This window comes from Neopelma chrysocephalum, unplaced genomic scaffold (assembly GCF_003984885.1).
Source record: "Neopelma chrysocephalum unplaced genomic scaffold, ASM398488v2 Primary Assembly neopelma1_120, whole genome shotgun sequence".
Taxonomy (NCBI): domain Eukaryota; kingdom Metazoa; phylum Chordata; class Aves; order Passeriformes; family Pipridae; genus Neopelma; species Neopelma chrysocephalum.
Window position 1 is genome coordinate 42,704 of NW_020897782.1, and position 13,322 is coordinate 56,025.

Below are 13,322 nucleotides of genomic sequence, written 5' to 3' on the forward strand. Positions count from 1 at the left end.
CTGTTTTATACAGTGAGAACTTTATTTTGCCTGGAGGAGGGATTAGAGGGCCGCAGGTAGGGAGCAGGTTGTGCCATTACTGAGGGCAGCCCTTCTCAGAAGTGCAGCATTGCAGTGTTTCCTGAAGATGTTCAAGCTCTGCCTGCAGTGTCTGAGAGGTGATCAGGGCCTGGGCATCCCTTCCATAAAACTGTCAGAGGAGGCAGAGTGATTCCTGCACCATTCCCTGAGCAGCCCCAAGCCAAGAAGCGAAATGACGTCCTGGGCAGGAAACTCAGCGACACCGAGTCGAGCTCCGCCCTCCCTCCCGCAGCCCTGCCACCAGCACTGTCAGCGGAGAGCAGGCCAAACCACAGAATCCACATTCTGGCACGAGCTCTGGAGTTTGGGAGCACTCAGCCCCATCTCTCACTGCTCTGGGATGCAGCGAGTTTGTTCCGTAGCAGACACGAACCGCGTCCTTCTCCCAAACGCGTCCTGCAGATCCGACACGAGGGCAGACGAGAAGTGTTGTTTTGTTTGGTTTCCCTATGTGAGTTTTCCAGGAAGGAGTCAGATGGCCAGAGTTATGCAAACCAAATGGATCTTCTTTTGTTTGGAGCAAAGGAAAATAGTCCCTCATTTTTGCGGTGAAACACAAACATTCTCCAAACAAACTAATCTCTCCCTGTAGCCAGCCTGGCCAGCCCTGAGCTCCCTCATGGGACTGCGGGGCTGATAAACTTTCTAGAGAGGCATAGACTGATGAAGTTGGGGGTGGGAAGGGAGAGAAAGAGAAACAAAAACCTAATGAGATCTAAGTAAAAGGCCTTGCAAGATGAAGCAGCTTTTGTTCTAGTGGATGCTGGCACGGGGACGTCTTTGGCCTTGGCTGCCAGAGTCAGCAAAGGAGAAAACAAGACATTGGTCTTCATTTTCTTGGCATGTGTGCACTGAGACAATGTCATAAATTTATGGGAGTTAATGATATCTTCATAAATCAGGGTGAGAACAGCACTGTGGGGCCAGATGAGCCACCACTGCACATCTGCCTGGAGTGGGAAATGCTGCTGCCTTGGCTTGGTAACTCCACTGCAAACCCAGGGCCTGCATGTGCTGCAAGGTCCCCACGAGCCCAGAGCTGGGCTGGAGGAGATGGGAAGTGTGTGGGGGGTGGGATTACTGCCCTGCACCCTTCAAGTGCCTGTGTTCTGCCTGCCATGCCCTGTGATAGGAAGCATCTCCTGGAGTGTGGGGCTGGCAAAGGAATACCCTGTGCTAAAATCAGCTGCTCCTGATGTTCAGCATACTGGAAATGTTCCTGCACGTTCTTGCACTGAGGCTGTGGGAAGACAGCACTAATCTGGCACTTTCCAGGCCAAGAGCTGGAGCAGGGATCTAGAGGGATCCCAGGAGCTCTGAGCCACGGGGTAGAACCAAAGCCAGGCTGTGGAAACCATGTGTCTGCCCAAAATGTTTCATGTTCAGCTGTTGGCCTGGGTCAAACAGTCCCTGACAAAACAACTGCTGTGGGTAACCCAGAAATTCAAGTGTGTATGTGTAGGCATGGGATTTGCTGGAAGCTGAAGAACGTCAGGGAAGGTTACAACTTTTCATTACCAATTTTTTTTTCTTTTTTAATGGAGTGTAAAAAATAAACAGTTCCTAACCTGCCTGAGGAAATCTCCTTTTATATTGCTGCCAAAGCCAAGAAATACACCAGTATGAAATAAGGATTCTAATGTGTGACAGGAGTTACCAGAGCAATACTTCTGCTTTCTAAAACTCTGTATTTGGTGGGAACTTCTTCTAGGAATGTCTGGGAAGGAATGCTTGGCTTGGTGAGTCCTGCTTCTGCATGAGGGGGCAGACTTGCAGTCAGTACCTCTTTGTGCCTCATTCACTGCAGTAAAATGGGCTGCATGACCCTGATCCTGAGGGAACCCCCTGAACTGACATTGGGGTCAGGACCAGGGTCAGTAGTGCTCTGCTGCTGGTGCCCTGGTCATCATCAGACACCATCCATGTGGACAAACTCACCTCGGCAGCCAAGGGAAGGAGGAACAAGGCTCACAGCTGATGCAGAAAGTGCTTTGGAGAAGTTTGCCATGTTCTCTTTGGCTTGTGTCTCCTCATGGCTTTTCCTCTTTCCACTGGCACCTGAAATGGAGTCGTAACTTGCACAAGTTTCCTCAAAAGCAAAAGACCAATTGGCCAGAACAGTTCAGCTCTTCATTCCATGGCTAAATGTCTTGGTTAAACTTTCATCCTCGCTCTTCTCCTTTCCTGGTGCTGCCAGTGGGGCACTGACCTTGCTCCCCTGTGTGTTCTGAGCACCCTGGGAATTAATTCAGTGCAAGATGCAGTTGTGAAGAGACTTTAGATGGTCTGAGAGCCCGGGTTCATGTCTGTGATGCCAAATAGCTCAGCAAGGGGGTGGTGAATTGTGCTCCTGTTCCATGGTGGCCCCATAGAATGAACGCCCCATCCATCCTCAGGGTACAGAGATAAGATTGAAGGTGAGGTTTGAAACCTGCAAGTTTGAGAGGCCAAGGGGAAGGAATCTGTCAGGAGCAGAGGGGATTTCAAACAGAATAAAATGTTTAACTGGAAAATGTTAGGAAGCTGGTAGTATTTGGCAACAGCTCATTTCAGGTCTATAAGCATCCCTGTGAAGGCCCTCGAGGTGGTCATGGGTACAGCTGGTAGAAAGATTTCTGATGCAGGGACATGCTTCTGGAAATGCTGATCCAGCAAATCAATCCTTCCTGTGGAATGTTTTGGTTTCCAGTCCAAAAAACAACCACCACCCAGCCTGTCTGCCTGGTTTTCTGTCAATCTGCCCCATCTCTAGTCAGCTGGCAAATGGGCTGGGAAGTTCCTTGGGATCCCCATCTGTCTGATCACCTTGGGATCACCATCTGTCTGACTTAAGTCTACAGAAGAAGAATATTAGTTAATATTCCTGTTTCCCAGGCAATTGCCTGTTGATAATTTTTCTCACTCCACTTTTAAACCCACAGTATAATTTGGGCTGACAGGTTTAATTTAGTTCAGATGCATCTGCCTAAAAGTGCAAATTTTCCCATAATACACAATTTTCTTTACTTTGATATTTGCAATTATATGTAACCTGCTGCAACTCCCTATGGGCTCCTGTACAGAGTGGCTGTGATCCTGGACCCTGACCTTCCAAAAAGCTCTGTACCTTCAGCTGTGCTGTGGCTCAGATAAGTGACACAGCTCTTTATCCCCCACAGTGTTTGGCCTTGTTTATGCACCAAGAGTGAGGAAAACCATTATTTAAACCTGCTCTTTAAGGGCTGGATTACTGATCAGGTAATAAATCCCAGTATTTCTCTTTTCCAGATGAGAAGCCCTTTGTGGTGGAAGACACCTACCTGCTGTGCCCAGCACCTGTGCTGCGGGAAGTTGGCATGTATGTTTTTGCCACTCAAATATTTACTTTGCCGGTGGGAAGATGAGTGTGGGTCACTCTGTTACGTTCTGCTGCTCTTGTATAGATCTAATGCTGATGTTATCTCGTGCTCATTGTGTTAATTGGCATTAATTATGCACTGGAGCACAGGGGCAAGTGCACCACCAGTGGGAATTAACCTGCACAAAAGGCTCTTCTGAGCATCAGCAGCCCAGGTTCCACTGGATGGTGTCAAGCAGAGGGTTGGGGAGCAGCTGGCCTGACTTGGTTCTTGTGGTTCCTTTCCAGGGAAGCAGCTCTTCAAGTCAGTATGAACGATGGGCTGAGCTTCATCTCCAGCTCCGTCATCATCTCCAGCACACACTGTGTAAGTCTGGACCCATGTGCCTGCAATGATTCCTGGGGGGGTGGAACTCAGCTGCAGGTGTTTGTTCCAGCAGGAGTAGGGCTGCCCAGTTGGGTCAGCCTGGTTGGGAAGGACCTGTTTTCCCCTTTCAGGTGAGTTTGGGTGTGTGGTAATATGACATTTTGTGTATCCTCTGAGCCACAACGTGGCAAAGCTCTTGAGCCTTTGGTAAATGCCTCAGACTCCTCCTCTGCTGTGGGACTGGCAGAGCCCTGGAGGGGTCTGTGCCTGCTTGTCCACTGCCCAGGGAACAAGCAGCAGCTCTGCTGCTGTGTTTCCTCTGCAGCAATGGTGCTGCTCATTGTGGAAGAAGTGTGGCAGTTGGGATCAGACCCTTTGTCTGGAAACCACCAGTGTGGTGGCCAAAAATGTGGTGGATTCTCCCCTGAAGTAGCTGACTTGTGGCTGCATCCTTCCTTGCCAGTGGGGAATCGCTGCACTCAGGCTCTGCTGGAATGAGGATGATGAAACCATTTCTAACTCACAGTGCTGCTGGAGATGCTGCTTCTGCTGAGTCATGGCTGTTGGGAACAGGGCATGGAATGTCTCATGCTGGAGGAGGTAGAGGAGGAATTCACTTGGAGCTCAGAGCAATCCTCTCTGCTTCAGCTTTATCCATCTGTGGGCAGACCTATCATGGCACAGGCCATGGGTGAGGCAGTGCTTTACTTCTCCTGTGAAATGACTTAAACCAGTTTTTGGGAAGCCACAGTAGTCTTGCCAGAAAGACTTAGAAATCCGTGCCCAGCCTGCTCTTGTCCCTGCCCAGTAAAGGCCTTCTGTGTTCCTGAGCAGAACAAGGGCAAGGCCAAGTTGTGTAACATGGGGGCACCAGAAGTGTTCTGTGTCCACAAAGGCTGAGCCAACAGCTGAGAAAAGTCTTTTGTGTCACTCGAACTTGATCCTTGTTCAACAAGGACAAGATTGTACGGAGAGACAGTTTTCAGAGCTTACAGGAGGGGTTATATTCCAAAACTGACAAAGATTTCCTTATGCCTTAAAAGAAGGGAGTTTATTTGAGTAGTTAATTTTTAGTTCTAGTTCACTGCTCACTGGCAAAAATGTATCTGCACATTGTCAGCAAATTCAAGGAATGTTTTCCTATGTTTTACTCCTATGAGGCAAGACCTGGGAAAGAATTCTCAGAGAAAAATGATTCCTTCCTCATATGCTTTCTTCCAGAGATGGAATTATCATGTGTAGATGATAGGTGATGAAATATCTCTTTCTCTTCTATTGTTTAATAGCTGTAAGGAAACCTTTGCAAGTGCCTGTGCTCCCTGGCACTGCCCTGCACAGGCACTCTGCTGCCTCCAGACTGTGAAGCTGCATTTGCAGTGCAGCTGAGCAGCCAGAATTCAAACCCAGATCCTGCATCCAAACCTTAATTCAGTGGCTGCTTCGAAAATTATATCACAGGCTTCACTAATCGAGGAAGTTTCTCCTGGGTAAACACATGTTTTGTCTTTGTAGTAGTGTTTTATGTTTCAAATTCTTTTTAAATATGAAGCTGTTTGCTGAGACTGCAGTGCTCTCTTTAATTAGGGTTACAAGGGCTCCAGACCTGGAAATGCCCCTCGACAAAATGTCACCAAATGACTTGTTTAATTGATTTCAGACCTGGAAGTTGGATCTGTTTGAAGAGAGTTGGAGAGGTGGGCAATGAAGGGATGGTAACACACGGGGTTACCAGGTTTTCCTCCCTGTGTGCAAACCAGCAATCAGTGCTTTGGGTTTCCCTTTGTGCTGTATTTCAGAAATGATCAGGTTTGGAAAGAGGCCTGGAGTGTCCTCTCCAAAAAGCTTCCCAGATGGCAGTGATGGAACGTGGCAGTGCCACACTCGCTGTGCTGCAAATGCCTCAACCCCAAAGTCATCATTGCTCCCCAGAATTGCTGCTGAATGGCAGAAGGAACAAAGCAAGGGGCTCAATGGCCTGAAAAGCTTTGCCACTTATTTTCTTAGGCAGCTCCACGACAAAACCTTCCTGTGCAACATGTAAATAATCTGCAAATATCCCATTTTCCCTATAGCAATAGCTGGCATGTTCTAGCAGCTCCCCCTTTCCAAGGACTCTCTGGGGATAATCAGGGAAGAAAATTCAACTAAGAGCACAGCTGAAGCAAACAGCTGCATTCCTGGCAAGGAAAGACTAAAAATGAACAGTCAGAAGAGTCAGCAAGACTTTGACTCCTAAGTTGTGGATGTAGGTACTTGAAGATCAGGACAGAGAGAGCCTAGACACTGAACTGTCTAATAAGCATTTTTATCACCCTAGCTGGCAAAAATTTTAGTGTAGGTTTTCATGGTAGGGAAATTTGGACAGTTTCTCATGTGTTAATAGGGCAAAGCTATTTTATACCAGCATAGCTCCTGCCCTTCAGTTAATATCTAAAAACTCCTTGGAATGAGCAGCAAAATAAATGTCAGTTTTATTGAGCAGTAAAAACTCTAGAAGAAAAAACACTTTTCATCTCTGACAGGTCACCTTTTGGAAAGAAACAGGGGATCAGAAGCCCTTGGCCTTTTCAAGAAGCTCATCACAGTGTAACCTGACTGCTGGGATTGACAGGAGGGAAGAGCACCACCCACTCCTGTGCTCCCTGTGCTTCCTGACACCCAGAGCAGCTGCAGAGAGTGGGATACTGGCATGAGAGATTGGGATACTGGGATGTTCTGCCTTGCACAGTGCCATCATTTCTGTGAGGGTGCCAGTTAAAAGTGCTTTTTGCAGACTGTGCTCCCTCAGGTTCAGGCGGAGCATGTGGCAGGAAGTGTCTGTGTGGCCCCGTGTGTGTCTGTGCACACACCTCTGCAGGGTAAACTCACCCCACAGGGCCAAACTGAGGAGATCAATTGCATTTTTTCCCCTTGAGGTGTGAAATCTGCTACAGCATTTCAAGGGGGGGAAATGTGGGAAGGTCAGGAAGGCAGAGACATGGAATGACTGATTGAATCTGCTTCTTGATCTGAGAGACACTGAACTTCCTCTCGCTCTCCAGCACTGAGTTACACTGGTCACACCTGTCAGCATCACATTGGACCTCTTTCTGGGCACTGGTTGGGGTTTGGGGTTTTTGTTTTGTTTAAAGGAGCCAAATGTACAGGTAAAACAGCCTCAGAGGGGCTGCCTGTGCTTCCAGACCCAGGATCCCCTGCCTGGGCTGCAGGGGTCTGTGATTCCTGAAAAGTGTCAGGCTGCAAGGTTTGCTGCCCAAAAAACAGTGCAAGGGGTGTCAGAAGTTGAACTGTGTTGGTTCTGTTGTGTTCTGCCTTTTGTTAACTGCTTATGCTTTCCAATATCAGAGAACAGGCATGACTGTATGTGCTTTATACCTCCTTCTCTGTGGGACTCAGGGAATTGCTGGTTTAGATTCCCAATATAAAACTGATAGAAGTGCTTAAATTTTGCTTTTTTAAATTGAGTCTCCAGGCTTTCCTGTTACCTCACTACAGTTCCTACTGTTAAAAAGTAATTGGCTTCTCATTTAACTAAAAAAAAAAAAAAAGGTGTGGGAGAGACCTGTAAAGATGCTTTTTTTGGAGAGGATCTTTCAGCATTTTAATTTTAAAGTACATTTTGGGAAGATTTGCAGCCACATCAAAGTGGTCTCAGCTGCCTCAGGTGGAGCACAATCTCCACTTAAAAAATAATCAAAATTCTTCTCAGTTGGCCCAGTTCTTTTCAAGCCTGAGGGATGGAACAGGCCATGGGAGGCCTTGGGGATTTTATTTTGTTTTATTTCCTCAGGATTTTTCAATATTTTTCAAGAGAGGCAGGGGTTGATTACACATGGGAGGCCCTTCTAAGTGCCTTGTGATGAGTCTCAGCCTGGAATTTACCCGATCAACAACTGAAACCCCAAATGCTGCCTCAGAGCAAAGGGTGACTCCCCGACCTCGTGCAGGGGGAGCCTTTAGTCAAAGGTGGAGCTGTCATCTTCTGGAGATGGTAAAAGGCACTGACAGGAACTGCCTGGGACTGCTCAGTTCCCAGAGTGCAGTCGAAGAAGAGGAAAAGAGAGGAGAAAAGATAGGCCCGGGTTAGTAGTTTTTCGTCCTGGTTAATGCGGCTCCACCTCCCACTCTCGTGTGAGTTCCTCAGCAGCAGTGCTTCTGTTGTGTGGTTTTTACCACCTTGGCTTTGCTGCTGGTTTTGGTGGCTCTGAAGTCTAACAGGAAACCTGGCTGGGCAATGCCAGGTGCCCTCAGGACGGTGAAGTACCAGAGGTTGTATCTGTTCTGTCTGTCAGGAGAGGAAAACAGAGACGCCAGGGTATTGCCTCCACTGCTCTGAGGTGATAAAGCAAACCTGCCCCAGTTAATCTTGTCCCCACGGGGGTTCAGGGCTGCACAGATGCCCGGGTGGAGCAGGGCAGAGGAGGCACCGTGTCCTTTGAGGGGTGAACCCCGGGGCTGTGTCCCCTCAGGGCGGGCAGGGCCCTGTGCCGGGAGCAGCTCTGGGACACAAAGGGCTTCTGCCGGTTGGAACAATGCACTGATTTCCATTTATCTGTCAGGAACGGGCCAGACACAGGAGCTGTTGTGGTTGGGCAAAGCATTTGCCTCACTAAGTCCTGGAATGCAGATGCAGCCTCTGGCCCAGGGCGGGTGCTGCCTGTGAAGGTTGGGCCCTCTGAGCGGGACCAAGACCATTTGTCATTCAGAGGTTTTGCTCCCTGCACCCCCCAGACCAAGGGTCACTGCCTGGCTCCCGCTGGAGCTGCTGACAGGGCCTGGGTTTGTACCAGAGGCAAAAGGGGGAACTCTGTGTAAATCAGGGGCTGCAGACAGAAGTTTAATCCTGCTCCCCACTAACTTACGTATTCCCCACTTAAACTAAGACAGGGCTGTCCTGAGTGTAATTTAGGGTGTTATTTGGCCTGGTCTGTGTGACCACTGGCAGCTACTCCAACAGAGCAGGGGAAAGGCTGGAATGAGAGCTCTTAAGGCTTGGAGACAGTGAGCTGTTTGTGTGCTGAGCTGGGGATGAGATGCCAACATCTCGGGGCTGACAGAGCTCAGCTGGCTGCAAGGGCTTGATGAATTTGTCTCTTGGCTTTGCTTGTCTGGGACAGTGTCATGGTCTCACCCCAGCTGGCAACTCAGCCCCAGGCAGCCTCTCACCCGCTCCCCCTCAGTGGGATGGGGAGAGAATCAGAAGAGTAAAAGCAAGGAAATTTGTGGGTTGAATAATTTTAATAAACTTAATAAATTTAATAGGGCAAGCAAAAGCCACACACACAAGCAAAGCAAAATTCATTCCCTGCTTTCCAAGGGCAGGCAGGTGTTCAGCCACCTCCAGGAGAGCGGGGCTCCATCACAGGCAATGGTTACTTGGGAAGACAATGCCATCACTCCAAGGGTCCCCCCTTCCTTCTTCCACCAGCCTTACATGCCGAGCACAATTCCATAGGGTCTGGAATATCAGTGGGGCTCAGCTGTCCTGGCTGTGTCCCCTCCCAGCTCCAGTGCACTTCCTGGTTGGATGCTGTGAGCAGCAGGAAAACCCTTGACTGTGCTCAGCAATAGTGAGACCTTCCTTGTGATCAACCCTGCGTTCAGCACAAATCCCAAACGCAGCCCCACACCAGCCCTGTGGAGGAATTAACTCTGCCCCGGCCAAAGCAGCAGGGAGTTGCTGATTTATTCCTCCAGAAGTGGTTTTGCAATATCTGCACCTTTTAAAGTAATGTTTTTCTTTCATTTGGAAGCTCCCTGGGGGGAAGGAATCCCTCCTTCCCCAGGGAGGGCAATGAGGCTGCACTGTTCCCTAAAGCAGAGAGAACACAGCCCTACAGGGACACCCAGGTGAGCTCTGTGCTGGCAGGAGGTGCCCAGGGACAGCCCAGAGCCTGCACAGACCTGGCCCCTGCAAGGGGCAAGGCACTGCTGCTGAGGGAATATCCCAAAGGCTGTGGCATTCCAGTGGCCCAGAGGGAAGCTGGGGTTGTTCCCCTGTGCTCCTTCGGGCAAGGCAGCCTCTCCTCTGGGGAATCCAGTGTGGATTTAAATGCTCTCTCCAGCCCTTGGATTCAGCTGGGACTGCTTGGACTGAGCTCTGAGGAGGACACTGCCCTTGGAAACATTCTTCAGGAGGCTCATGGATGTATCCTGGGCATCTGTTTAGCAACTGGCTCCTTCCATTCTGAGTCTCAAGGAGCTATTTTGTTGTAGATAATGTTCAGTTAACGGAACTCGCCACTATCCATCCATCACTCTTGCTGGACTCAAATTAGACAGATGTTCCTTCTGGAGGCAAACACCCCCTTCCTCCTGATGATATTCCTTCTTACTTGGCCTTTGTCCTGCAGTCACACTGACAGATCTGACTTGCTCCAGATAATTAATGATGAGAGTTTACAAAGTAGTTTCATTCTATGGTTGATGTCAGTGGACCTTTGATAGTCAAAGGTATTAAGAACTGTAGTTTACTCTGCTAAACATAAAACCCCATCTTGTAACAGCAGTAATTTAAGTCACAGGACCACAAATGCCATGGGAACTGAGCATCCTCAGCTTCCACTAGTGCTAGGACTAAATATATAAATTAGTCCTTTTTCCTCAGCTGTTAATCTCCCCACCCCACAGATTTCAGGTGTGAGGTGTTGGTGTGAACAGTGTGCATCCATCAGTGCCTGGGCAGTGTTTGCTGCAGGGCTTTCCCACTGCTGAAAGAATCAGCAAGTAATGGCTGGTGAGGTTGGGAAGGGATTTATTCCTGTTCCTGGGTTAGGAGTTTGAAGAACTGGAAGAGAGAGGAAGTGTGAGCTGCTGTGTCATGGCTTTGCAGGTGTGCCCAGGGCAGGGTGCACACCAAGGTTGTCAGGAAAGGGAACATTCAAGAGAGGAAATAATTGCCAAGGCCACATTTAGGGGCAGGAATTCAGTCCTGCTCTGCTGCCTGGAGGGCTGTGGCCAAGTTCTGCAGTGCAGAAGGAGCATCTCGGAGAGGAGCCAGGGTGGGAATTGAAATAAGTCTTTGTTCATTTTCTGAAGTGTTCCCAGAAGAGGAAAAACCACTAATGACCTTTTGCACCAGTGACTGACTTTGGTAGGTAAAGCTGCAGGGCTGCAGGGACAGTGTAACCCAGCTCTTCCTGGGCAGCTTGGCTGGGAGAGCAGGGAATGTCACCAGGGGATGTTCCTGCACCCCCTGGATCACCTGGGGACAAACACATGGTGCTGCTTTGCAAGAAGACCAGGCAAAGGAGGCCTCCACGTGTGGGCTGGGAGAGCATTTCTGTGGCAGGATATTGGACTTGCCTTGGCCTAGCAAGGACTGAAACTCGGTTTTCTTTGCCATGTGTGCCCAGTCCGTGGGGGATGTCTCCCCAGGTGACACCCTGTTCCTTCAGGACAAGGGCTGGGGGAATTCTGCCCATAAAAGGAGCATCTTTGAGCTGAAAAGGGCCATGCTGGGTCAGGGCAGTTGGGGAGGCTCCTGTGGGAGGCACAGACAGTGCCTGAACCAGGCTTGCCCCTGTGAGCTGGGCTGCTCTCTAGGGAGGGGGATTCCAGGGGTATCCAGCCCCCCTCACCTGAGGGGCTGCAGCTCCAAACCCACGCTGGGAGGGGAGGCTCTCCAGGGGGTGAAGCCCAATGCCAGGCAGCCCTTCCACAGTCCCAGAGAGGAGTTCAGATTTTGGAAGGGGAGGCCAGAGGGGAGGCCCTGGACAATCCTTGGCTGTGGGAAAGGGGATTCTTGAAACTATACATGTGGAAGTGAATGGATGCAGTGGCTTAATGCACCTGACAGCAACCTGGGGCAAGAGGAAGTCCTGCACAGGCAAATCAGAGAGCTGGTTATCTTATAATGAAGCAATTATCTTATAAAGAAGCTGTTATCTTAAAATGAACCAATTATCTTGATGGCAACCCTTAATAAATGGCTTGGACTATTGGGTGAGGTGTCAGGTGGGGAGCAGACCTGACCATTCTGGATAGAAAGAGCCCCTCTGGTCTCTCAGTTCCAGTTCCAAGGGTGCAGGAGTCATCAAAGTCATCTAAAAAGGAGAACTTCCTCTTCTCACCTTGAGGGGTTTTGCAGTTGACAGAAGGAGGTGGGAACTGGCACAGCCTCAGTACAGCCAGGGGATCCTGGATTTCTATCCTGTGGCAGTTTGAAAGACTGAAAGAATTTGCACCTTTGAGATAAACAATAGTGGGTGGATTTGACCTTTAAATAAGGAGAAAGTTAGAAAATCAAGCAAGAACTGCAGCCTTGTAGCAAAAAAGTGACAACCCTTCACTGAAGGCTTGGTTTTGTGTTTGGTTTTTTTTTTAATTCAAAAGAAATGTAATTCAGTGGTAACGTGGGGCTTTTTCGATTGTGACTGTGTTCTGGACTGCACAATTAAGACAGTGAGCAGAGCTCCTGGGGCTGCAGCAGTCAGAGGGCCCTCACTGGGGGATCAGTGGAGGCTTTAGGAAGCTGCAGAGCCCATTTAATGAGCACTTTCCTTGACCTGTGTGTCATTAGCTGAGGGACTGCCTGGTGGGAGCTCCAGGGTATAAGATTTCAGGTTTGTTTCCAGAAGACATTGCTCTTAAAGGCTTTCTGCTGCAGGTATGATGGGCAGTGAGTGTTCATCCTACCACAGGTCACCCGAAGAGTTCAATGTGCAGAGATTCTTTCACTCTAATGCTGCTGCATGGGCTGGTTTGGAATGCCCAGAGTGTGGCTGGCACATCACAAACACTCTGTTCCCGTGGGCTGGAAGGGAGGGATTCATGGAGAAGAGCAGTACATTGCAGGTGGGGGCAGGATCACAGAATGGGAGTTTTGGAAAGGTTTAATTTGGAAACCTGAAACAGTTTGGGTTCCTGTGACAGTGGTGAAGTTAACCAGGAACTGTGAGCCAGGATCTCTGCACATGTGTGCACTTTTAATAGTGAAACCCCTTCTGCCATGGAGGTTGAAACAGAGCACTCTCAACCTGACTGGGTTATTTTATTGAAATGTTTTGCTGTTGAAAACGTGATTTCAATTTAAGCTGAGTTTCAGAAGGAAACTTATCCCAAACACATTGTTGTGTGTGTTCAGGTCATGCTGGCATGTTCTGAGCCTTGTCAGGCTTGTGGAGAGCTGCCTGTGGTGGCCTGTGAGGAGCCTCTGCTCAGCTCAGGGGTACAGGAGTGCCATTAGCCCAAGGAAGGTGCTCCTGAGATTATTTATTTGAAAGTGCTGCTTAAAGACCACAAATCTCACAGCCATGCAGGAGGCAAGACATTCCAGAGCTGTAACCTGCTGTCCCCTTTCCTGCCTCACTGAGGAATAAACCCAACTCAAGCCATAAATGTTCTGGCAAAGACTAATTCCACAGGATTTGGTCTGCTGGAATTCCAGTTGCAATTCCCCTGCAGGAATGGATTTAACCTGCTGCTTGTTAATGACTGTCTTCAAGCACAAACCAAAGTAACTGCTCAGGTTTCACCTCCAAGGTTTTGTTGTCTAATTATGAGTGCTGGGGACAGGAGGTGGCTGGGTCAGAGCAG

The 13,322-nt window shown here is 49.1% G+C and overlaps 1 protein-coding gene across 1 annotated transcript in view; it reads left to right on the top strand.

Annotated features, from left to right (window-relative positions):
- Window positions 1-13,322, top strand: part of ANTXR1 (ANTXR cell adhesion molecule 1) — a 104,117-nt gene that overhangs the window by 34,746 nt on the left and 56,049 nt on the right. The window contains exons 11-12 of the mRNA XM_027697591.1: window positions 3,349-3,418; window positions 3,707-3,785. Coding sequence (XP_027553392.1) covers window positions 3,349-3,418; window positions 3,707-3,785 — 149 coding nt within the window. The remainder of the gene's footprint in view (window positions 1-3,348; window positions 3,419-3,706; window positions 3,786-13,322) is intronic.